General features: G+C 44.2%; 4 protein-coding genes across 4 annotated transcripts in view; 2 read left to right on the plus strand and 2 right to left on the minus strand.

Annotated features, from left to right (window-relative positions):
• The first annotated feature begins 1,061 nt into the window (after nucleotides 1-1,061).
• Nucleotides 1,062-3,911, plus strand: pgp (phosphoglycolate phosphatase). The gene is made up of 2 exons (XM_080021887.1): nucleotides 1,062-1,874; nucleotides 2,622-3,911. Exons 1-2 carry the CDS (start codon nucleotides 1,280-1,282, stop codon nucleotides 2,945-2,947), a joined length of 921 nt encoding a protein of 306 aa, XP_079878013.1. The 5' UTR covers nucleotides 1,062-1,279; the 3' UTR covers nucleotides 2,948-3,911.
• Nucleotides 3,912-4,441: 530 nt separating this feature from the next.
• bricd5 (BRICHOS domain containing 5) lies at nucleotides 4,442-8,429 on the plus strand (the record flags this gene model as incomplete). The annotated part of the gene is made up of 6 exons (XM_080021958.1): nucleotides 4,442-4,495; nucleotides 5,148-5,279; nucleotides 5,352-5,501; nucleotides 5,594-5,701; nucleotides 7,259-7,412; nucleotides 8,335-8,429. The coding sequence occupies 6 exons, from the start codon at nucleotides 4,442-4,444 to the stop codon at nucleotides 8,427-8,429; spliced, it is 693 nt and encodes a 230-aa protein (XP_079878084.1).
• An 833-nt stretch (nucleotides 8,430-9,262) lies between these two features.
• Nucleotides 9,263-17,621, minus strand: mlst8 (MTOR associated protein, LST8 homolog; the record flags this gene model as incomplete). Its single annotated transcript, XM_080021657.1, has 9 exons — nucleotides 9,263-9,914; nucleotides 10,627-10,790; nucleotides 12,539-12,663; nucleotides 14,360-14,512; nucleotides 14,600-14,675; nucleotides 16,101-16,263; nucleotides 16,801-16,852; nucleotides 17,056-17,201; nucleotides 17,552-17,621. 9 exons carry the CDS (start codon nucleotides 17,619-17,621, stop codon nucleotides 9,796-9,798), a joined length of 1,068 nt encoding a protein of 355 aa, XP_079877783.1. The 3' UTR covers nucleotides 9,263-9,795.
• A 428-nt stretch (nucleotides 17,622-18,049) lies between these two features.
• meiob (meiosis specific with OB-fold) overlaps nucleotides 18,050-26,207 on the minus strand; it is a gene marked incomplete at both ends in the record, with an annotated part of 9,123 nt that continues 965 nt past the window's right edge. The window contains 11 exons of the mRNA XM_080021959.1: nucleotides 18,050-18,151; nucleotides 18,277-18,363; nucleotides 18,867-19,053; nucleotides 19,682-19,826; nucleotides 22,669-22,761; nucleotides 22,999-23,094; nucleotides 23,282-23,334; nucleotides 23,591-23,691; nucleotides 25,132-25,327; nucleotides 25,996-26,068; nucleotides 26,154-26,207. The exon at nucleotides 26,154-26,207 is cut by the window's right edge and continues 78 nt beyond it. Coding sequence (XP_079878085.1) covers nucleotides 18,050-18,151; nucleotides 18,277-18,363; nucleotides 18,867-19,053; nucleotides 19,682-19,826; nucleotides 22,669-22,761; nucleotides 22,999-23,094; nucleotides 23,282-23,334; nucleotides 23,591-23,691; nucleotides 25,132-25,327; nucleotides 25,996-26,068; nucleotides 26,154-26,207 — 1,187 coding nt within the window. The remainder of the gene's footprint in view (nucleotides 18,152-18,276; nucleotides 18,364-18,866; nucleotides 19,054-19,681; nucleotides 19,827-22,668; nucleotides 22,762-22,998; nucleotides 23,095-23,281; nucleotides 23,335-23,590; nucleotides 23,692-25,131; nucleotides 25,328-25,995; nucleotides 26,069-26,153) is intronic.

The following is a 26,207-nucleotide window of genomic DNA, read 5'->3' on the forward strand; positions in this document are numbered from 1 at the left end:
TGCTGGAACAACAATCCTGATCCATGGGGGACCCACCTCACAACTTAGAGGACTTAAAGGATCTGCTGCTAACGTCTTGGTGCCAGATACCACAGGACACCTTCAGAGGTCTTGTGGAGTCCATGCCTCCACGGGTCACAGCTGTTTTGGCGGCATGAGGGGGACTACACAATGTTAGGTGTGTGCAAGTGTGTGTGTGTGTGTGTGTGTGTGTGTGTGTGTGTGTGTGTGTGTGTGTGTGTGTGTGTGTGTGTGTGCGCGTGCGTGTGTGGTAATGACATACTTATTGGGCCACAACCAAATGTTATACCTGTTTATATCACTAATAAAATGGTTCCAATAAGAAATAACAAGTAATTTATGTGAATAATATGTGGTTTAGAAAATATATACAATACTAGTAGAGAATGTTTCTTAAAAAAAAACAACAACTAGTGGCCCGGAAGTGAACAGAAAATCATGTCTCTGTCCCTTTAATGCTGCGTTCCGTCGAACCTCGGAAATGGAACCCTTCCCAATGTGCTTGTTTGACGAAACATGTGAATTATACACGTGTGCCGTAATGTTGCTGTGACGTCAGGCCTGTCGTCTCGGCAATCTTGGACCGCGATCCACCCGAAAATTCCGACGTGGAATTCCGATTTGTGGCCGTTCCTTTGCATTGGGTCGCGAATCACTCATTTGGTTTTCATTCCGATGCAACGCGCAACCGTGTGCTGAAACGTAACCATGGACACGCTGAGGCGGAGCGTAGCTTGCTCGGCGGAGGTGGTCAACCTGCTGTGTACGAAACGTCAACCGCAAAGGAAACTCTGACCAAATATTGACACAAATCAAATCAAATCGAGTCGAAAATGAACGCGTGCGCGCTTGGCTTTCGCACGGGGACGTTGTGTTTCGGCTAGAAATGGCCTCTCCCAAGCGAGACGCCGGGCTTTCCGAGTTCGGACTCGATCGGAACGCAGCGCGAGCCGGTGCGGAAGTAGCGTTGGGTGTTTTGAATTGACGCAATCGTGCAAGGTCGAGCTCTGCCTCGCTCGATCGCGGCACCTCAGCCGGAGAGGAACCACATCGGCTCGGATCCGACGCCCGCACACACGCGGATCTCTGCGAGGCGGCGGTTGTCACGCGTTTTTTGTTTTTTAGTGACGGGACAACCTATGATCACTCCGGCCTCCGCACAAATCGACTGGCCGCTGATCGGTGCACTGGTCTCGGGTGTTTTTTTTTGGGGTCGGGGTCTATTTTGAGGAGTAGGGCAACCCGGGCGACGGCGCCGATGGCCGGGTCAAAGTGCACCAGGCTGAGCGGGGCTCTGATCCAACAGCTCCTGGACGGCGTGGACAGCGTCCTGTTCGACTGCGACGGGGTGATCTGGCGCGGGGACCAGGCCGTCCCGGGGGCGCCCGAGGTGGTCAACCTGCTCAAGGAACACGGGAAGCGGGTGTTCTTCGTCACCAACAACAGCAGCAAGACCCGGAGGATGTACGCCGACAAGATGGCACGGATGGGGTTTAAGGTCACACCGGACGAGATCTTCGGCACCGCGTACTGCTCCGCGATGTACCTGAAGAAGGTGGCCGGTCTGAAGGGGAAGGTCTACCTGGTCGGGAGCGACGCGCTGAGGCAGGAGCTGGAGGCGGTGGGCATCCAGGCGACCGGCGTCGGGCCCGATCACGTCTCCGGGTCGCAGTGCGACTGGGCCCACGTGCCCCTGGACCCGGAGGTCAAGGCCGTGCTGGTGGGCTTCGACGAGCACTTCAGCTACATGAAGCTGAACAGGGCCATGCAGTACCTCACCGACCCGGGCTGCCTGTTCGTGGGAACCAACACAGACACCAGGCTGCCTCTGGAGGGGGGCAAGGCTGTCCCAGGTAGGACCCCCTGCAACACACCCCTTGCTCGGCTTTAAGGTGACTGTGCGCACGACCACTTCTGGGGTTCAGACTCCTGCGTGGAAGGGTTATTTTAAAAGCTTTTTGGAGAAAGAAAAGAAAAGTGATGCTTTAACTCAGGCCAGGAGTTACTCTACGGCCACGCATGTAAATGTCATATAATTTGCAAATTCATTTTAATGGACAGAATCTCATACAAGAACGTTCAGTTTCAACTAACAAGATGAATATTCGGTTTCAACCGAAATGACCTAGTCAAATGTCGCAATGCTCGTCATGCATTTAGTCGTGTGGATATAACCCCTGGATTACTTATTTGCAAGTTATGAACATAGCTATTAGGCACAACATCAAAGTTTATACCAGGGGTTCCCAACCTTTGTTCCTCAGAAACCTCCTACTGCAAATCATGCCTGATTTAATCTTCAGACGTTCTACTTAAAATGTGATTGTTTTTGTGTATTTATTGGCAGTCAGCGGTCATTTTTGTCTGCATTGGTTCTATTTTCATGGTAGAGAGAGTCAGGTTTTTAGGGCATACAATACATTAGGACATAGTCATTCGACTTTGGTACACTACATTTCACTGGATTTTGGAACCAATGTTTGACTATTACAAAACATATGCCAAGGCCTGGTGACCCCCACCCCCATGGGATGGACGATGACCCCCTGGTCTATGCGGCCTCTCTCCGACATTCCTGTGTTTTCTCTCCCACCCCCAAGGTACCGGCTGTCTGGTGAGGGCGGTGGAGATCGCCGCCCATCGGCAAGCGGAGAAGGTCGGCAAGCCCAACCACTTCATGTATGACTGTGTGGCGTCCCAGTTCGGCCTGGACCGCACGCGCTGCTTGATGGTCGGCGACCGCCTGGACACGGACATCCTGCTCGGCTCCAACTGCGGCCTGAAAACCCTTCTGGCGCTCACCGGGGTCAACAAGGTGGCGGATGCCGAGGCCCACGAGAGGAGCGGCTGTCCGGACCGGAAGAAGATGGTTCCCGACTACTACGTGGAGAGCATCGCCGACCTGCTGCCGGCTCTGCAGGGATGAGCGTCGGTGGAAACGGGGGGGGATCGGCTCCGCCACGAAACGAGGGAGGCGCGGCTGAACCCCCAATGGGGGACAATCCCCTTCAGAAGGGGTTATTTAACAAAATTAAATTAATATTTTTTACCATTGTCACTTCTGTACATCAGTGCTGTCTTTGTCCCCCTCACCCCAGCAGTCTGATGCAGTACAGTCACTTTGAATTTTAAGGGACCCTAGTCCATCCTGATCCTCGACTTTGTCATTTAACCTTAGATTTTACATCAGTTGCAGAGCTCAGAAAACAAACGGTCTCGTCATTGTGTCAATAAACCATTATTGTGTCAGTATTGAGTTAACGATTTACTGTCCGACGCGAGAACAATAGTGTGCGGTATTTGTTATACGTAGGCGTGATTCACAGTGTGTTACAGATTTACTTTAGTTTGAGTGTACGTGTCATTTTAAATGAAAGAGGGAAGGTTTGGGCGTTCTCCGTGCCCTTATTCTTACCCCGTGATCGGACCGTTACTGTTCTCCTTAAGCAATGGATGGTCTCCCAACACAGAGGAAGTGATAAGATACAAAAGCGGTGGCGATTTCTCAATGTATGCTGTGGCTCAGGGTTGCGTTTCTTTCTTTTTGTATGTGTCGACATTCTGGAAAGACAGAGTGAGATTATACCTGATTGCTCTGTGAGCACCTCTGTGGCCTCTGGCAAACAATCAAGCTTATCACACGGGAAATCCTGATATGAATCTCTGTTATATTTGGTTGTATGAATTGGTGGTTAATATGTACTTATGTTGTATATGTTTTGTGTAACACCAACTATTATTTCAGAATTTATAACGCACACAATGCTAAGATTATTGAATGTCATATCTATCATCCACTGTTTGGATGACACAAGCCTGCCACTTTTTGTGATCTGAAATCTCTGGTTGAACGTATAAAACCAAAATAAAATCTAATTCTTTTACGTAAATCCACCCGTGCTCTCTTTTGGAAGTGAGTGCTTGGTCGAACGTGGCACCTTTCCCATTTAATTCCGGTGTTTGGAAGTCACCTTGAGTTGTCAGCGGCTGGATGCGGCAAGCGGGTGGAACCTCAAATTACCTCTCTTCTTGTGATGACAGAAGACATCCCAGGCGCTCCTGTCTCGCCCCCTTTGTCCATTGTGTGGCCTGGCACTGTTGGCCAATTGGGGTGTGTGTGTGTGTGTGTGTGTGTGTGTGTGTTTAGAAAAAAAAGCAGGTTCAGGGAAGAAGCTGACTTAATAAACTGGGGATGTGAGGAGGAGGGGACCCGAGATTTGCAAACTCAATCTGGGGAATTTCTCTTTTTTGGGGGGGTGGAGGCGGGGGTGCTGATGGAGGGAGGGTTGGGAGGGGGTGGTCCGGGATCCGTGGAGGAAGAAAGACAACTGGAATAGGTCGCGGCGCAGGGTCTCAGTCAGCGGCGGCGCTGGTCACGACTGCAGCTCCATGCCGATAAGGAGCCATCGAGGGACACAGGATGGTGAGGTGTGGGAAACAGTTAGAGCACAGTGCGGAGGAGGCACAATGCACGGTAAGAAACAAGGGGGATTTGGGGACTTTATTTTTGCTTTGTTCAGGATACCGACCCGTTGAGGGATGATGCTTCTGATACCCTTCTCGATAGCGGCAGGCCTTAGACAACTAGATTTGACATTAGGATGAAACACCAATATGATGCTTGAGTTACTAATCAGTTACCAAGTGGCTGGTAGTGTTGACCAGACTGAACTTTTGGTCCACAGATACAATTTTGTCTCCGGGACCCCAATCTGAGATTTGGGAATTTTATTGTTGGATATATTAGATATTGTAAGTCCAAACGTCCATACCTGTCCATACTATAGTCAGGGATATAGCAGACTCTTTGATCAAAACAGTTACTTGTTCATTGAATACGTTGTTTTTATACTCGGTATTTTGAAATGGTGCAATACAAATATGTCTAATATATTTCCCTTTAATGTTTTTCCACATGTGGTAGTATAAGAAATATATTTCATGTCGAATAATATCTCATTATCTTTTGGCACATACTGTATGTGAAGGGGTTCTTGGTTGAAAAATGTTTGAGAGCCTCTGCTCTGTATGTATACCTGTGTGGTGCATACAAGTATAACATACATGTGCATCGCTTTGAATTTCAAAAAATATAAAAAAAAAATCTTGTTATATTTTTATGTCAGGAGGGGGTTCCTGCTGCATCGCCCCAGTTCCCCCACAAGGCATTCTGGGTCAGCGCTTCTGCCTGTCTGCTCCTGCTCTTTATCAGTCTGGGTCTGACCGGGAACCTGGGGCTGCTCAAACACCATCCTCAGGTAGGAGAGTGATCTTCTCAATCTTCTGAATACGTATACATAAATATTAATAATCTCCCACCTATGTTGTAGTCTTTACACATTGTCCGCATCACCGGTCCAGATCAGACCGGAACTCTGATCCACCAATCGGCCCTCGTGGACAAGAAGAACGACCTGGTGACCTTCTCCGTCACCTCGCCGGCCAACCACACATCCACCGTGCTCTTCGACATAAAACACGTGAGGACAGATATCCTCAGAGTTGCGGATATGCCGCTTGAAATGCCAAAAAAAAACCCCAACAAAAAACGTTGTGCCCTTCTTTCACGCAGGGTTTGATATGTTATAAACCCGTGGGCCAGGAGAGCTGCTTCCTGCAAAAGATGGAGGAGTCTGATCACGAACACATGCGCTCCATTCTCCTGGAATCTACACACCAGGTAACGACTGGACATTTACAACATGTAATAAATGTTACACAACGTCACACAACACATCCCTCCTTTTTCAGCCACAAACAAACACATATAACTGTGCTTACACCTATGAATTATTAGTAGTAGTATTATTAGAACTATTAGTAGAACTGATAGTTCTGTTTTCTGGCTGGAACTGATGAATTAGTACAGCCATGTCATTTTGAAGACCTCATTTCCATTTCAACCCACACCTGATGAGTTGTCCAACCGGTTGGAAAAATAACATAGAAGACGCCAGTGTCTCACAGCAAAATGCAGTTGAGGGGTTTTTCTAATTCCAAGTCCACCATTGTCACGCTCCTCCTGATCCGTGAACCGGCTTTGGCAGCTTCTGAGTTTAACTCGTAGTTCATCAAAGAAGCATGACCTCAGGCAGCTGAATTCAAAGCTGTTCGTCCGGCTTTGCTCACCGCCCTGCCACACCGCGTAAAGAGAAAGACTAGCAGGTCCATTAGGGCTCGCTCTCGCTCTCGCTCTCTCTCTCTCTCTCTCTCTCTCTCTCTCTCTCTCTCTCTCTCTCTCTCTCTCTGTGTCTCTGTGTCTCTGTCTCTGGATCTTCTTACAGGAGGGCACAGTGGCGGTCCTAAACCCTGGGACCCTGCACAATGGTCACTCTGTCTCTGGGCTTTGTGGCTTTTTAAGAGTCCTCTGTTTGACTCAAATCCAGCCTGGCCCGCTGGTGAGATGGCCAGAGAAGGTGCTCGCACGCTTGACAGCAGGTAAACGTGGCGGCGCTGTGGCAGAGGACGTCGCTTTCACATAAAGCCCTTCACAGGAGCTAAAACAAGGGCTCCGTCAGTTCTGAATTCATCCTGGGGACTTTCGGTCAGAGCATTTCTCACGTCCCCCCCCCCCCCCCCCCCCGAATGACCGGATGGCTGCTCACAAGCATGTTTCAACGTCACAGGACCCGCGCGGCGCGAGGAGGCGAAGAGCAGCTCAGAGGGTGGTCCATTTCTCCACCCTTTCAACTGTTTGGGCCGCATGGCGACAAGAGGAAACAATCGAACACTGTTTCGCAAACACCGATGAGACCACTCATCCGTCCACGCATTTCAAACTAACAGATCAATTGTCATTTAATCTTTGACAGGGGGCAGGGGGGTCTGTTTTGAGTCTTGGAGCGGTCCAGCTCCGTTATTCAATAGTCTTTGAGAGTAAAGATTGCTACCTGACCCGCCCAACCACAACAGCACTTTAAGTGGTTTCCTATCAGGGAACATCGCCGGTGTAAGTGCTGCAATTACACAAAGCCTTTGTGTCAAATGAGAGCAAATACGCGACCCTGTTGACCTAGGAGGCCGAGATATCCTGCTAATAGCAGCTTAGGTTTCAACGGAGTCACAAACTCTCCATTCGGTTTGGACTGATATTGTACCCTTTATGAAAGACTTTCCGCTCTTTTTACAATGATCCACGACAAACAAAACTCTTCATGCATCTTCTGGACGGATGGGTGGATGCCACGGTAACTAAGGCACAGAATGAGAAATGACTCCCCGCCTCTTTGTCTCCCAGGATAGAGAGTTCAAGTTGTCCGGGAACGAAACCCAGAGGCAGACTGAGTTCCTGGGGGTGCTGGGAGGGAGGCGCGTCAACGTGTCCGCCCTAGAGGAGCCGTTTCAGGCTCTGTGTCAGGACAGCTCCGTGCACTGGACCAGGAGGGCCGAAGGTGAGACCACAGCCGAACCGACTGACTCCTCATATACAGTAGAGCCTTTCGGGTCAATGGCTCTCCATTTACAGGGTGCCACAAGTCTCGGAGAAATGTACTAATTTCCTTGCCGTGATCATTACAGCTATTCACGAAAGCAAAGCAAATGAAGGGCATCCGATCTTTGGAACAAGATTAATGCCCATGAAAACATGCACCATGAGCCTTGTTTACCCAGCCCTTATATATCAGCTTTACAGCAACATCGAAAACTAGATTCCAAATATTTGGATTTCTCTCTCACTTCTTAGAAATGTTACCACCCTAATTTGGGAAATGTCTCGGTACAAAGTGGGCTGCATCCTTAAGTAGCTTTCAACCAACATGGCTTACTTTACTTTGGGCAATTAATTGCAACTGTAAGTGCCAAAAAACCGTACCATAAATTGCACGACTGATGCCCTTAAAAAAAATAATTGTGTTACCACAGTTTAATTAATCCCTGTGAAAATGTGGACACATTTTAAGTGCCATCTCAGGGTGAGACGCAGGGTCTGAAGGCAGTCCTGAGAAACAGCAACATGTGATACCGAAACTCAATCCCCAACTATGAGTTTGTGACCTTTCCAGAGCCCCGTAAAAAGGTGACTCCAGCAGCACTGGTCGCATAACGCTGTTGCAGGGTCGACTGTGAACATAGAAAACTGATAAAGAAGGTATAAAGACTGGGAAAATATATCAGAGGAACTAATTAATCAACCCATTTCTTACTGACAGCTTGTTTGTAGCGATCTCTTCCTCCTCTGCTTATTCTTATCCAAGCTCGTCCGGAAGCACTGAAAGTCAAAGGCATATTAACTCTATATTTAGGCGCCTAAATCACAGACGCAGATTATTGGACACATAATCCATAAGTCTGCCCTGTCCGTTTTCCTCTCAGGCCCGGGTCAACAGCGTCTGGTGTACTTCTGCATTGACATCTGCTTTCCCAGCAACATCTGCGTGTCGGTGTGCTTCTACTACCTGCCGGAGTGACATGACAACTCACCCAGCATCAGGAAAACAAGAGTCATCATTGCCACCCCCTTTCAAGAGGGAGAGAGTGTGGGAGGGAGTGCACGCACACGCACACGCGCACGCACGCACGCACACGCACACGCACACACACACACACACACACACACACACACACCTTGAGGAGAGGGAACAGTAGTCTGCTTTGACAGTTCACCCAGGGGCAATGTAGTGTTTGTTGCCAACCAGTTAGTCAATGAACCAGCTAACATCCTGCCCCCCTCCCCACCGTCTGCTCCCCCTCCACTCTACTTCCCTTCCTTCTTGGCTTCCGAGATATAATGGGACGGCGACAGACTGTCACGGTTATCTCCAAAGTCCCTTCAACACCCTCTTCATGTGTAATAACCTTCTCCCTGGTGGCGGAATTATGGAGATTACGAAAAGAAAAGATCCTGTTTTGTGTGTTTTTTTTTGGATTTGACTCTTATTGTGGTTCCTGTGTGGCATCGCTGAAGAATAATTATGTGTAACCATTCCTCCTGCGATAGGAGGAATGGTTACACATAATTATTATTAATAATTAGGCAGAGGTTGTTTTTTGTTTTTTTTTTCCTTTTGAATAAATGATTGTTGTCTAATTGTGTGTGGCTGTTTTGACTGTGGCACTCTGTAGATTTGGGTTGAATTTTCGCAACTGTATCAGAAAGGAGTCTTTATCTGGGGAGGAATGGATTTCTGCATGGCCCTTTGAAATGAACAGCAACACGTGTAGATCCCAAGAAATAATCTCATGGCACATACAAGCTACATCATCCCAGATCCAATAAGGTGGTCTTTTTTGATAATTGTGGTGTTGGTTTATACACAAAAGCTTTAATCAATCTCCCTTTGTGTCCGAGAAACCCCCTCGTACCTGACAGGGACAGTTAAACATTTACAACTTAGTCACTGAATGCTCCATGCGAGACTCTCATGCACCGATTCTGGGACTCAAACTTTCCGCCTGAGAGCTGTTAAACTATGATAGAGACAATTATCCAGACGTGACGCCCACGAACAGGATCAATGACCAAACAGTAATAAGGCCCAGCATCATCATCATCATCATCATCATCATCATCATCATCATCATCACCACCATACCCCCATGGTGATCCCTGAACGTGCTCACTATGACTCAATAAAGAGCCAAAAGTCCAAGTACTAACCACTGAGCGATAAAGAAGAAAAGAGACGCCAGACGCGTTCCTTTTCGGGAGTTCAGATTCAGGTTCTGACTCAAGTCACTTTTTTTTCCTCCTTACTCCTTTTGTCCTGTGTGAACTCCTCTCTGTCCTTCTTCTTTTTCTTGCCTTCGTTTCAGCGCTCCACTTCCACCTCCTCCTCAGCCCAGCACGCTGTCATTGAAGGCCAGGCACACGACGGCCTTTTGATGGCCACTGTATTCCCGCTTGATCTCCCCGGTCTCTACGCACCACAGGCGGGCCAGGTTGTCAGAGGAGGCTGGGGGCACAGAAGGGACAAGCAGGGTTACGTCTCATCAAATCATTGATTGACGAACCAACTCACCGAGAGCATGGTTTATTCAATTTTAGCGACCACATAATTGGGTTTTAGGATGAATCAGGGGGCATAGAGATTACGGGGGGGGGGCAATTTGAGGCATATTTTTAATAATAGTCAAATACTGGTTCAATGTTAGTTTAAAAGGACATTGTCACAGAATCCATGACTATATGTTGTAAAAACATTGCTCTCTCTCCCATGAAAACAGAACCAATTTAGACAAAAACGACAATAGTATCACATCTTCTGAGGTCTCTGAGGTTGGACCCCCTGGTCTCAACCGGTAGGCGGTCGTCGAAAAACTCCATTCGGGAGCTGCGCCTTGTCAAAATGAACCTTAAAACATATATGACTAGACCGGTGTATGAAACGCTAATGGGCTTATAATTTGAAACTCATTTTTACAAAAATAAATGCAGCGAGTAACCACGGTTCAATGAATCAGGCAACTTTGCTTTTTTTGTCTTGCTCAAGGGCACTTTAGCTTTTAACCCACGGGAGCCTCCCAGAGTTTCCCGGAAGCTGTCAAGGATACAAATGGGAACATTCCAGCCACAAGCCTGCTTGCTCAAACGGCTGTTCAGACCATTTCACCGATTAAAACATAGAAGGAGAGTGACTTTGCATATTATCAGAACACCACACTGACCGGTCACGATGTACTGGGAGTCTCCGGAGAAGGCACAGTCCCACATCCAGCCTCTAGAGGTCTCCCCAGGGTTGTTGCTCTTGATGCTCAGCTCCGTCATCAGAGAGAAGTTTGACGTTCTCCAGATCTTGCAGGTCTGGTCCGCGGAGCAGGTGGCCAGGAGGCTAACAAAGAAACAAAGAAACAAACAACGCTCAATCAAACACAGCCTCATCAGAATAATTAACAAAAAAAAGGTGAAGCTGCTCTGTGACACACGGTTAAAAGTGAACAAATAAAGTATTGAACAAATGACTCACAGATTAGGAGTCACAGTACAGAAAGAAGGTGTGTGTGTGTGTGTGTGTGTGTGTGTGTGTGTGTGTGTGTGTGTGTGTGTGTGTGTGTGTGTGTGTGTGTGTGTGTGTGTGTGTGTGTGTGTGTGTGCTTGTGTGTATGTGTGTGTGTAGCTGCCCCCAAATTGTCCACAAGAAGAGTCTGGTACAGATATGGACAACCAGATGCTAATAAAAGTATTAAACATTCCTAAAATTCTTGTACATAAACAGACAAGAAATAATCAGAATCAGAATCTTAAATACTTTAATAATCCCAGGGGGAAATTACTTTTGTTACAGCTCCAAATCTACATACAACATATTTACATACAACACATAATAATTATTAAGAAACATATATATATATATAAACATATCTATATGTTATGAACATATCTATATAAAGTGTAAAATGTACAGTTAAAAATGCAAAAAGAAGAAGGTGCAGAAGTGGAAGTCCGTGTTTTGAGGTCAGGTTACAGAGGGGGGGGTGTCTGACTCTCTGAGGGAGGCGTTGTAGAGATTGATGACCACAGGCAGGAATGATTTCCTGTGGTGCTCTGTGGTGCATCTGGGTAAGAGGAGTCTTCTGCTGAAGGTGCTCCTCTGCTGGGCCAGTGTGTCGTAGAGAGGGTGTGAGACATTGTCCAAGATGGACTGAAGCCTGGACAGCATCCTCCTCTCTGCCACAGTCGTCAGGGTGTCCAGATCCTCTCCTACGACATCACCGGCCCTCCTGATTAGTTTGTTTAGTCTGTTGTTGTCTGCGACCCTCAGCCCACTGCCCCAGCATGTGACACGAAGAAGATCGTACTGGCCACAACAGACTCATAGAACATCCTCAGCATCGTCCGGCAGATGTTAAAGGATCTCAGCCTCCGTAGGAAATAGTCGGCTTTGGCCCTTTTTGTAGACTGCCTCTGTGTTTCTGGTCCAGTCCAACTTGTTATTGATATTGTTATTAATGTAGTTTAATATATTTTATTGGAGTCATCGCCATAGCAACATATCCCTTGTTTGGTTTTACCGACTGGTACCTCTCCCTCGCTCATGGTCTTTTTTTCCTCCCCCTTACTGTTCAGAAAGTGCTGTTATCCCGTTCCCGTCTACCGTGTTCCATTTTAACACAGCATTAGTTGTTGAGCAACAATAAACATAGTTTCCTCCTCGGCATAGATGCATGCAGCCATATTTGTTGTTCGTCGTTCTTCCGGAAGCCTCCGTCTACTTCTACTTCTTGCTCCATTGGGAATTTTTTTCTCCACTGCCCCTTGTCATTTCGGTGAGTACGACTACTTCCTGGCTGGGTATTTCTATTCTCGAAACACCCAGTGCACCAAAAAGGCTCCAGTTGACACAATAACAACAAGACCGCAGATTTTTTCGTTGTTATCGATAACATAATCGTCAAAATCTTGATCGATTAAATTATTTTGCAATTAATTGAAAGTCGATCCCTAGCTAACATCCCTAACATCCATAGCTTGAACTGACGACTAATAGTCGACGAGGAAAATCTTTCGTCGGAGCAGCCCTAGTGTGTGTGTTTGTGTGTGTGTGTTTGTGTGTGTATGTGTGTTTAGGGGGTCGCTCACGTAGAATCGGGGCTGAACTTGCAGCGCAAAGAGTAGCGTTTGTGGGCGGGGATTTTGGTCTTGGGGATGAGCTGCGTCACCTCGTCTCCAATGCCTCCAGCCAGGTTCCACACGTAACAGTTCCCCTGGGGGGGAAACAGAAGGCAGGTTCAGTACTTACTCAACCTTTATTTCAAGTGAGCAAACAAGCGACGCCCCCAAAAACGGGTTCTTTTTTTTTTTTTCTTTTGTTCTTGGCAAGTCAAGTTTATTTTTATACAGGGTTCATTCTAGGATTACAAAATGAAATTCAAGACCTTTTGAGTACATGTTTAAGTACTATATTTTTTCCATTTTCAAGGACTTCACGCCACACAAATATAATCAATTTACAATGTGATCTTTATCTCACTCTAAAGGAAGGAATCTCTGGATGTATTTATGTCCCTTATTATCTCGACAACTGTTCATCCAATCTACTTCACACTTGGCGGGTGTTTTGCTGGGGATTTGGTGCAATTTGGACCTGCAACATGTGTAATAGTAATAAACTTTCAATCAACAGCCAAGGGGGGGGGGGGGGGGGGGGGGTCTTCCCGTGAAAGCAATTGCCCCGTTCCGAACAGGCATGTTTGTTGTGGACACGCGACACGTGTAGTATTAATAAACTTTAAATAAACAAGCGAAAGGCAAGTTTATCCAAAAACGCGACTTGTGTGTGTTTTTTCCCGTGAGAAAGAGTGCATTTCCCCGGTGTTTTTCACCGCGAGTCACTGCGACTTTCACAAACAGCCATGTTTTGAACTGGGACAGCACTAGTTAATTAAAATATTATATTAGTCTCGCTGTCTATTATTTATGTTTGTATATCCATTATATATATACACTGATCAACCACAAAATTAAAACCACAGGTGAAGTGAATAACATTGCTCATCTGGATCCAATGGCACCTGTCAAGGGGTGGGATATAATAGGCAGCGAATGAACAATCAGTTGTTGAAGTTGATGTGTTGGAAGCAGGAAAAATGGGAAAGCGTAAGGATCTGAAATTCAGCATGGACACTCTGACCGGTCTGCAGCTACACAGCCCCATACACAGCAAATTGTGATGCACTGTGTGTTCTGACACCTTTCCATCATAACCAGCATTAACTTTTTCAGCAATTTGTGCTACAGTAGCTCTTCTGTGGGATCGGACCAGACGGGCTAGACTGTGCTCCCCACGCACATCAATGAGCCTTAGGGGCCCATGACCCTGTCATTGGTTTTTCTTCCCTGGATCACTTTAGTAGGTACTAACCACTACATACTGGGAACAATCCACAAGACCTGTAGTTTTGGAGATGCTCTGACCCAGTCTAGCCATCACAATTCGTCCCTTGTCAAAGTCGCTTAGATCCTTACGCTTGACCATTTTTCCTTCTTCCAACACATCAACTTCAATAAGTCAGACAAAATCTGCTGACTTTCAATCCTGGACTGTGTGAAAGTGAAACATGGTAATCCACAAAATTGCTTCCATCTTCCTCTCTGTTAAAGTTTCTTTATTTTCTTCCTGCCAGGTGTGTTTACGAGCATCACTGAGATACTGTAAAGGCTGCGAGTTGGGCCAAAGATGTGTAATATATACTCAAACCGGAAGGGACGGAGGGCCACCCGACTCCCACTGACACACCTCTCCACCTTTATCCGTCTCCTGTGATTTCTGAGGAGGCGGGGAAGCCTGAAAAGCCCCGCCGGTCATACGCGCATTTGAACAAAGGATCAAATTCACAGGAAACGAGGAATGGAAAGAACTGCAACAAGTTTAGAGCATCTCCATTCACGCCTTGGACTGACCGAGCTGTTAACTGCCGCCATGTAGCTGGCGTCTGGATCAATGTGGACCGAGTTGATGGAGACCTCCGGCTCCGGAATCAGCTGCTCATTGTGGTCCGTCTTCAGATCCCAGATGTGAATCACCCCGCTCTGGTCGCCCACAATCAGCTCGGCCTGAAGGAAAATAGACAAGACATCAATAAAAGCAGACGCCTGGGCAGAATCAGACACTAGAGTTAAGTTAGTGAGCGACGGCCTGACCTGGTTGGGGTGCAGACAGACGCAGTTGATGGGAGCATTGACCTGGAAGATCCTCTGACACTGCAGATTTCTCGACCTGGAGGTGGGAGAACAGAACCCAAATGAAAGTTCTAAATTCCAAACATATGTCAGAGAGATTCCACCAGAGAGTGAGGAATTGATTTAAAGCAAACAAGAGAGAGCAGACAGAAAATCAGGTTGGACTGATACAGATACAAGATATTGTTTAATACCAGGCCAAAATAAGGTCACTATATAAGAGAATATCCCCAATACAAAAATGTATATCGAGGACCCTATACATTAAAAGAGACATGTTTTTGTCGATACCAGTGATTACCCCAAAATTTAACACTTGCGGGAAGGGGAGGTGCGAGAATTGTTGTTGGTACGGGGATAGTCCAAAAAAACATGACAGAGATTTACAAGTCCTTAGTGCAAGACCTTTCAAGTAGTCAGTTTCACTGCAGTAATTATGAGCATGTCTCCTTTAAAATAATTGAAACGATTGAAAATTATTTTGTCAATGATGACCCTTTTCAACTGCACCAGAAACCTGGTAACCCTCGCTAACATCTGGCATTTGCCAATAGTGGGAAAAGTTACACCCGGGTTTCATTCCTGGGACAAATGACTCTGCAAAAGGCATGGGTATTTATCAGCTCGAGCTCTGATCAGCAGTGATGGAAACATGACATGACATGACACTCAGGTAGACGTGCTAATTTTCGCCTCTTTACCGGCTCTATGCGACTCGCGTTGAAGTTCTGAATGTTGCCCCGTAAATAGACAGGAATATCCGGGTAGCCTTCGATCATTTCATATCCGATTTAGAATCCAAAATCAAAATCTTCAAAAGAAGTTATTGACTTTTTTCCCCCCGCATGCGGGACCACAAAATGTTTTGAGTGTGGGGACCGCAGCAGAGAACCCCCATGGCTCCCACCGGGCTCCGAGCACTGTGCGTAATGGGGACTCTCTCGGCACACTCTCTTACAGCTGCATCTTGTGTAAAGAATTCATCAGCTTCATCTGTGTTATAAGCCGCTCAAATTGCATGTCATTGACAAAATGACTAACAATTTGGGAGCTACAGATTATTCAGTTCAGCTGTGACTGTAACTCTGTATTCTCTTTTTCACAATGTGAGTATTAGCATTAAGACCATTGTTATTTATTAGGACTGCTGTTATGTTAGAATCATTAGTACTTTTACTCTTATTACGTCTGTTACTATGGACTACTATTATCATTGTATGCCACTCTTTGACTGTTGTTAATACTGGATTTCACTTTATTTAGTAATGCCGCATTACAATATATTTTACTTACTGTAGACCAACTGACACTTGCCCACATTGGACTCACTAGTTAGCCAGCGCTACTAGTTAGCATAGTGCTACTTCATGTTAACTTGTGTAGATAGACATTAATTAATGAAATAATTTTCACTACGAACGGGAATAAGTGGCCGGTAGATTAATCGCTGGATTTGATGTACCTTAGGTCCCAGATGCGAGCCATGCAGTCTTCACCTCCTGTGTACATCCAGCGGCCGTCTTCGTGGAAGCCCACAGATGTGATGTTTTTGCTGACGCCATCGTAAGTGATCACCGGGTTGGGGTTGTTTGAGTTCAGGTCGTACATACGAATGTGCTGGTAGCCTGAAACACAAGCAAGAACGGGTTCGTTGTAACAGATTAATGTTATAGGCAGGGATGGACCGATACCCTTTTTTTTTGGATGGAGTACAAGCACTGAATTATTCACTCTTGGGGATTTCATATTCCCTCTATCTATTCCATTTTATTTTTATTGTATTTTATTTTATTCTATATATTTTTATTTTATTCTATAAGTATTCGACTACTGTATTACGTTTTAGGAGTCAGTTAGTTTGGCTAATAGAAATAAATTTTTCCTAGGACATATTGTGTGTTATCACCGGGTGTGTTGCATTACATTTCACTGCATATATGTATGAAAGTATGTATATGTAAGTGACGAATAAAAATCTTGAATCTTGAATTTCACTTGGATTAACCCCGCCAATACATATACACATATTTGAAGTTTTAGCTCGTTAGATTGGCATTGGGTTCACGTATTGAAGCATTTTCAAGAGAACACAGTAATAGCAGAATAATACCAGAAACCATTATCAGAAAAAGAGTTTGGAGACGAAAATGTCATCCACCCACCTGCAGCTGCGATCATGCTCCTGTCAGGTGTCACCTCAAGCGAGTTAACTTGCTGAAACATGTTGTTAAGGAAGGAGCCTTTCAAGACTATATTACAGAAGAGTTTTGATGGATAACTCCTCAATCATCTCAATGAATACAGTGTATGAACTCGCTGCTTTTACAATAGGCTTGAGATACGAGTCCACTTAACATGCATAGAGACAAAAGTAACTCATTGGGTGCATCCAGTGGGTATGGAAGCAAAGAGGATACAGAGTCCTGGTGCTGGACGGTCCTGGTGCAGATCCCACTGTGGGCCTGCCAGAAGCGAACCGTGTGGTCATATCCAGCCGTGGCAAGGATGACAGGGTCACTTCCCACTGTGCCCTGATTCACATTCATGTTTCCTGCTGGCTTCACTGGACAGATTGAGAAAATACACTGATGATATAATGTGATGGTAAATGTGCAGACTGTAGTTGTATTTACTATCACAGACTGTAGTTGCATTTACTATCAAATACTGTCTTGTATTAAAATGAATTGTATAGATTGTATCGTCACAAGGATAGGGTGACTTATGTCAACAAGGTTATATCAATATAGCTAGTGCTAATAAGCTAACTGGCTAGCAGTTGAAGTCAACATGCAAATCACAAGTAGGCATGGCAAGTAGAATGAACTATACATAACAATAAATTCGATTTTACATAAGAGTTGACTTAGAGAACAAGCAGAAGGTTACAAAGAAAGTTTTAAACAGCGCTACCTGCAAGCTTGTTGACGACAAATAGGTGGTGCGCTTCTGTAATACGTCCCCACTGCAACACGGCTGTCATTCGTTCCGCTACAATAAATGGCACACTACCGCCACCTAGCGGTCTTACTTTGTTATAGCATTTTTCTGGACTGATGGGTTTATTGGATTAAACAGTAAAAACGGTACTTATAAAAATAACATTATCTATGATAATAAATTTGTAAAAAAATGAAACAAATTATTTTTTAAGTTTTATTTTATTATCAATTTAAGTTAAATTATCAGGGGAGGCCATGCGAACAATATAACCCAATCTAAATATGTCCTCAAATACCCAAATAACTCACCTCCAATGGTCATAAGTAACACACATAAATGAACACGTTATCATAAACACAACAACAATAAGAGCCTTTTAAACAGCCCTGGGGAGGTCTCCCCATGGCAGCAGATGAAGAGAGCATCTGTAGGTACATCTGTCCTGCTTTTTCTCATATCCTCCTGCATTTACAGACCAGGCATGTGTTGTTTCCCTTCTAGTGCCTCCGTCAGAACGCAGCCAAGCACTGTCCCTCTGACCACTGTCCTCATCTTGGTGCAAGGGAGAACCTGGGAATTCAAATTGACTTTTACATCAATCATAAATGGCATTTTCAGAAACCCATTTATCTAATCTAATAATACCTTGCAGTAAAGAATAGTTTACCATGCTGGTCAGGTTTTTATTCACCTACCTTCAAATAGATTTTGCATCTCTCCAAAAGAAACTCCCACTTCAGTGAAGTGCGCTCATCGTCCGTAAAAGATACAAACTTGTCTATCTGCAAATGATGGCATGGAAATGATGTGCTTGTGTGCATCATGTAAACTTTATCATACCCTAAATGATGAAAATATGCAAAGAACGTTTGCTCACTAGACATGTATTGCATATCTTAATATAATTACAGTTCCTAATCTTTAGAATTGTTTCAAGGTTAATGTATTTGATATGACAATGTATCTTGTTAAATAACATTACTGGTCTACTTCTAAAAGCTGAAATGCAGACCCCCTTTTTGTACTTTCCTAACAAACCAAGAAGCCCAGACATTGGTATTCTAGCCAAGGTCTCATTACAAATGAGCAGAACCATAATATGTATATGTTTAATATAATGTATGTTTTGTTATTGTATATACTGGATTTTCAAATAAATAAATAACCCATCACAGCCACTGTACTGGATCATCACAATCACAACTATTTTTCTGCTACTCGACTGACAACTTTGCCTTGATGTCAGCTAGCGTTTAGGGAATGAGGCATCTCCTGGTGTACTGACGGTGCAACCAAGGGTGTTTTCGGCAATGGGGCTCTTCAGGGCGCAGGTGTGCAGCGTGCCGGTGTGGTCTGTGATGTCCACCAGCAAGTCAAGTCCCTTGGTCACCGACAGGGCCTGGCCCTGGCCCGTGCAGAGCGGGTTAGGGCAACACTGCAGATCATCGTTCACCTGGTAACTGCACTTTGCACTGAGGAAGCAAAAGAGAAAGGGATTGATCACGACAGAATCTACCCCGAAAAGGTGGGTAGTTTAACAAACTGCGTTTTATGTTTTTTACTTTCTGTTTGTCCGGTTCCCCAATTACCTAATATAACATGACATTAATTTGCTATTCTCCCATCACTTCCCATTAATTCTCTATTCACAAGTCATATTGATATAACCTGACTATTTGCATTTACTAGTTTTGTCTAAAAGAAAGATTCCCAATAAAATATGCCATACTTAATATTGATCTCATGTTTTTTTAGTCGGCACTTAAGAGGAAACAGCCATGTATTTGCACTAAGCACGTGCACCTCTACATGCTGTTTCCATCATTGGTGGCGGGGTCCGCATTTCCCGGCAAGAATGTAAAGAATGTGAAGCACACTTTCAAAAACAAAATGATGAAGATGAGAGTAAACCCGGATGTCGGGTAATAAACAGTGGTCACAGACGATTCTTTAAGCAAGGTTTACTTTGCTGTCAGAAGACCTTTCCTCATGTGTTGACTCCGCTTCCAGAGCTGACTGGTGAATGACTGCATAATATTCAAATAGAACCCCTAAACACTGCCATACGATGGAATGAGTGCACTGATCGGTGCCCTTTACCATCTGGTTCTAATTAGTTTGGAGATGGAAGAGACCAGGTCCAGCTTGGAGATGAAGCTGTAAGTGATGCAAAAGAAGACCTCTGGACAGTCCTGGGCCTTCAGCCTCAGCTGGTTCACCGTGTACACATCGGCAATAGAATCCACTGGAGGGAGGCGGAGTCAAACACAAATAACGGCAATGGAAAACAAAGCTTTACAAATAGAGCATGAATTAATGCCTGCAGAAGACGGGGTGGAACGGGAAATGCTTAAACTTGTATTTTCGATGTTGATGTGATCAATGTTGATAGTTTTATTTATCATAACATTATGATCACATCGCAGTTGATGAATTTTGAATAACAGGGTTTAGCTCAAACAAGTACTGGAAGAATTTGTATAACATAAAGGATAAACAAATCATGGAGGGGAAAGAATTGCACTTGGCGATGAAAAGAGAACTGCATGCATTACAAACACAGTGGGTGAAGTCGTTTGGAGTCAGAAGGTAATAAATACTGTACGAAACTGGCTCTTTCTGGGCAAAAAGTGGTCATGATCTTCATGACCAGGGTTAACCTCGTGAGCTCAAACTACCAGAACAGACTGGGGTTGGATAGCTTTGATGGAAAAATAAGAGATTATTATAAAGTAGGGCTATGTTAAAAAATGTATACTGACATGATTCAATATTATTATTTCAAAATCGATGCTTTGTTTTGAAGTTATAAAACCATTTTCTGCTTAAATTAAATACTCTGCTACACTAGGTGTCACTAGAGTTTACACATTTATGGTTGCTTTTTTTATATTTTGAAATACTTAAAATAAAAAAGTCAAATAAAAAAGCCCTTTATTTTTATTTGAGATATTATTTTACTTCTTTAAACACAGTACAATACATATTGTACTTGAGTTATTTATCATTAGAGGAATTGAAACATTTAATTTATGTATTTATTTATGTACGATTATAGAGATCAGTGACTGCATAGCGGTAGTAGGGGAGTGTGTTGCTAGGCAGCATCGGATGGTGGTCTCTAGGATGACTCTGGAGGCCAAGAAGAGGAAGAGAGTGAAAGAAGAGCCAAAGATGGTGGAAGTTGAAAAAGGAGGAGTGTTGCATGCAATTTAGGGAAGAGGAAAGGCAGGCAATAGGTGGGAATGAACGGTTACCAGATGACTGGAAAACAACTGCAGAAGTGGTGACGGAGACGGCCAAGAAGGTACTCTGTGTATCATGCGGGAAGAGGAAGGAAGACAAAGACTCTTGGTGGTGGAATGAGGAAGCACAAGAGAGCATAGAGCTGAAGAGGTTGGTGAAGAAGAAATGGGATAGTCAGAGAGATAAAGAAAGTAGACAGGAGTACAAGCTGATGCAGCACAAGACAAAGAGAGAAGTGGCAAAGGCAAAGGAAAAGGCATACGACAAGTTGTATGAGAGGTTGGACAGTAAGGAAGCAGAAAAGGACTTGTACCGATTGGCAAGACAAAGGGACCAAGCTGGGAAGGATGTCGAGCAGGTTAGGGTGATGAAGGATAATGATGGGAATGTGCTGACTAGTGAGGAGAGTGTGCTGAGAAGGTGGAAGGAGTACTTTGAGGAATTGATGAATGAAGAAAATGAGAGGGAGAGAAGAGTGGATGATGTGGGGATAGTGGATCAAGAAGTGCAGCAAATTAGCAAGGATGAGGTGAGAACAGCATTAAAGAAGATGAAGAATGGAAAGGCAGTTGGCCCGGATGACATACCTGGGGAAGCATGGAAAGAGACTGTTTAAGAGACTGTTTAACACCATCCTGGAAAGGGAGAGGATGCCAGAGAAGTGGAGAAGAAGTGTACTGGTACCCATCTTCAAGAATAAGGGAGACGTACAGAGCTGTAGTAACTACAGGGGAATAAAGTTGATCAGCTACAGCATGAAGCTGTGGGAAAGGGTAGTGGAGGCTAGGTTAAGAGGAGAGGTGTGATCAGCGAGCAGCAGTATGGTTTCATGCCAGGAAAGAGTACTATAGATGCAATGTTTGCTTTAAGAATGCTGATGGAAAAGTACAGGGAAGAACAGAGAGAGTTGCACTGCGTCTTTGTGGATTTAGAGAAAGCATATGATAGGGTACCGAGAGAGGAAGTGTGATATTGCATGAGGCAGCCGGGGGATGTACGGATGAAGTACTGGTACAGGATATGGATGAGGGCAGTCAGACAGTAGTAAGGTGTGCAGTAGGCGTGATGAAAGCATTCAAAGTGGAGGTGGGATCGCATCAAGGATCAGCTCTGAGCCCTTTCTTATTTGCAATGGTGATGGACAGGTTAACAGATGAAGAGGTGGTGGCAGAGTTGAGGATGTTGAGATTTTCATTGGGAGTGACAAAGACGGACAGGATTAAGAATGAGTACATTAGAGGGACAGCTCAGGTTGGACAGTTTGGTGAAAAAGTGAGAGAGGCAAGATTGAGATTGTTTGGACACGTGTGTAGGAGAGATGAGAATTACATTGGGAGAAGGATGCTGAGGATGGAGCTGCCAGGCAAGAGGGAAAGTGGAAGGCCAGAGAGAAGGATTATAGATGTGGTGAGGGAGGACATGCAGGCGGTTGGTGTAAGGGAGGAAGATGCGCAGAACAGAAGGTATTGGAGGCAGATGATCCGCTGTGGCGACCCCTAACGGGGGCAGCCCAAAGAAGAAGATTTATGTATGAGTATTTTGTAATGCATATCAAATGGGATCGTGAAAAAATTGTTGCAATTGTCATGATTATTAAAATGTCGATATCTCAATATAGAATCGTATCGTGACCCTTTGTATAGAAATTGAATCGAACCACGAGATCCTGCCCTATACCCATCCTCAGCATGAAGACTGTAATCTTCAGGAAGACTGTGAGGACAGAGGCTAGAGCCTGGTGTAGTAAACCTCAAATGACTATTTACAGTATGTAAAGAGCTTTGATGATAAAGAAAAGTAGGGTTTTTTGAGACAACAAAGGGGTCTTCATTGCAATGTACCAGCCATATCCTCTGGCATGTCATCGTCCTCCAGAGCGCCTGCCTCAGACATTTCTTTAGCGTAGCTGTACAGCAGATAACCTTCCCTGGTCTCTGAAAGCAAAGAACAGGCTATTGAAGACTGACAATTTAATTTCATCTGTCACTTCACCATCACAGCAGTGGTTGTTAAACTACCTTAATGAATGGTAAAAAGTAGCTACGTGTTTGATAAAGACCTGGATACTTATATAAAGTTGTAAAAAATATCTGGATACTTATACTATTTATATGTTATATCCAGTTATATGAAGTCCTGGATACTTGAAAACATCAAAGGCATGTTCTTACCAGGGTTGACAGTGACAATAGTTTTGGAGTTAACCGTGGCCACCATACAGCTGCGAAAGCTGTCAAAGCTAATCTTCACGTCTGCTATGAAGAGAACTTTGAGCAAAGGAGACACATGAAACCACTCTCGGTCATCTCAAATGCAAGTACGGGGTGATTTATAAATTCATATCTCTATTTGTACCTTCAAAAAAGGATTGATGCGTTAATGGGAAACGACAGAACAGACATAAATAAAGGTTGCTTTGAAATTGAGAAGGAAGAAGGCCACTGGTTTACCCACCCGTCTCCTTGGGTATCAGGGTCTGTACGAGTTGAATAGCTTCTCTGTCCCAGCTGTGGGCCAAACAAAAGGTCACGGAGGGAGGGCGTGGTGAAAATCAAACACACATTGAGGGCGGAGGGCGAGTAGGTCAGTCTGAAGCCTGACGTCACCACCGCAGATTTCTTCTAAGATGCCCTTCAAACGGCTCAACTCCGTTTGTCTCGAGTTACCCCAGCCAAAGGGGAAACTACTGTGAATTTTACATGCAGGCAAAATGCCAATTTTCTTAATTTAGTTGTCAAATGAATAAATGGACGTAACTCTCACCACACTAAGGGGAAGGAGGCGACCGAGTCGTCGAAGAGCTTCACCTCCAGCCGCTGGCCTTTGCGTCCGTCTGAGGTGGTGAATTGCTTGGCCTCTGCAATCTGACAAAAAAAAAAAAAAAAAAAAAAACCTTCATGTGGAATAGAATTCAAATAGGGATTTGATTTTAAAGAAAAAACTTGATGATATAATATTAGTGATAATATTTTTTTGTTCCTTCCAGAAGGCTTTGATCGCTCCAAGAGCCCGAGGGGGGGCGGGGGGGACTGACTTGTTTTCTCAATATGATATTAGTGTTTAAGGAAATGTGCAAACCATAGTTTTCGTTTATTCTAAGTATGTACTCACTACAGTACACACACTTGGTATGGGTTAGTATTGTTCAAGAACAATAGAGTTTGTAATCTGATCAATTCTAATCTCTAAAAAACTAAAATATTAATCGCTATAATGTTAAATAATCCAGGTGAATGGTCATTTCAAGCTATGGTTGGATAATTATTGTGTCAATTTTGCCAAGTACCACTTTAACAAGAACTTGACCTTTTGAACTTTTGGTACTAAATCAGTTGACAGTGACTGTGGAATCAATGCATTTCAGCAGGAAGTGCCATAGGAAAACATGAAATTGCACCTCATGCTACATGACGAAATACTGTATACATCTTCATGCATAGAGGAATGTGCACACAATTTATTGTTATTATTTTTCCTTATTTATTCATTTAATGTATTTTTCATCATCATCATTATTATTATTTATTTTTATATACTTTTCATGGTGATCATTATTTTCTTTTGCTCTGCCCTTTCCAAGATACTTTGTACTGCTTTTGATTTCTGTTCTGTATCTTATTGTTCTCTATCTAACTAATTGTTATTTTTAAATTAGCTTTTGAGTTAAATTAGCAAAGTAAAATTGAAAAATAAAATGTGTCAATAAATAATGACATGTTTCTAAGTTTACGGGACATGATGAAGATAGATGAAGATTTATATTGCACAATATATGGTACAATAACAAACACTTAAACACCAAAATAAGACAATAAAGTATATATAAGTACTCCTCACTTAACGACCGTGTTCCGTTCCTAGGACCAGGTCATGAAGTGAATTGGCGATTGCGAACGCTAGTGTAGTGAATCCTGACAGACATGGGGGAACGAGACTGAGATGGAGAACGGTGATGTGAGATGAGATGTATATAGTGTATATACAGTGTATATAGTATATATAGTGTACATAGTATATATAGTATCTAATATATATAGTATATAAAGGGTGCGCAATGAGATGCTTGACGCAGAGACGCAGCGGTATTGTACGCAGTGTTCAATACAGACTGGTCAGAGAGCTGGTCGTAAGTCTGAACGGTCAATAAACTGGTATGTTGTTAAGTGAGGAGTACCTGTATAAGAAAATCCTTAAATATTGCAACAAACACTGGAGAGTTGAAGTGCCTTGCTCAAGAGCGCCAGAGAGGCAACTACTGGAAGTGATAGTTATAGCAGCACTCCGCCACAGTCAAAGTGTCCTACCGATTTCACCGCAGCCAGTATATTGATTATGCTGCCGTCCAGGCTCTGTCCATTGACCACGATGTCCCCCAGAGAGTAGAAATCTCTGGGGTCCTTCACAGGAAGATGGAAGAGAGGGAGGAGAGTGTTGACGGTGTCAAAGTCTATGGCTAGAGACACCTGTGAGTGGGCCTCCGTCACTAGCAACCTGTAGAAGCTGAGGCAGGAGGACACCAAAGTGTCATTTTGGGTACTCAATCTACAAGTAGCATAAAGTGAACACAACATTGCAGTTTTTTGTTTGTTACCGAAAAATAGACCTTAGACTTTATTTTGAACACGGGATATCAAGCTGGCCTGAGATTTACTAAAATGGCAAATTCATGATATACCATTGCATTTTAACATTGTTACCTTGGTTAGCACTATAAGTAGTTTAATTCCAAATGTCTACGTTAGACATTTCCCTCACAGAATTGTATGAAATTATGAAACATTGAGAATGAATGCAGATACCAATCAATCAATCAATCAGTCAGTCAGTCAGTCAGTCAGTCAATCAATCACTTTAATGGCCACACAGGCCATTAAAGTGATTGAGGTCACTCAGTCGGGGGAGTTTGATTTCTGTGCAAATAGTCATCGTTGTACTTTGAATTTATTGAGCTGGCCATGCGATCTGTTTTGACGTCTCGTTTCTGGTTGCCGCTGAAATGATGGAATGGAATGTTTTGGAGTGTTGAGTTGTTATCCAGGCAACGCTTGCTCATGAGAAGGTCGTTCCAAAGGTAGCTGCTGTATTTCAAATGAATTGGCTGCGTCTTGACTTTTTTTGTACTGGAAGGTGGAAAACCACAGTGTGTTTTGACCGTGAATGATCTTTACCTCGGTGTCGTGGGGCAGAACCGGTCTTCTTTCTCCGGATCTTTACTTGTCACTAGAGGATTCTCCACAATGACTATGAAAAATTAGCAGTCACTTCATTGTATCGAAAATACCGATCTCTTAGAAATCTTTGAAATCACATGGACGTAAATTCTCACCACAATCTTGGATAGCAAAAATTTTGGAAAGGCCGTTGATGTAGCTGTCATTGC

This window comes from Zeus faber, assembly GCF_960531495.2.
Source record: "Zeus faber genome assembly, chromosome: 20".
In the NCBI taxonomy this organism is placed as follows: Eukaryota; Metazoa; Chordata; class Actinopteri; order Zeiformes; family Zeidae; genus Zeus; species Zeus faber.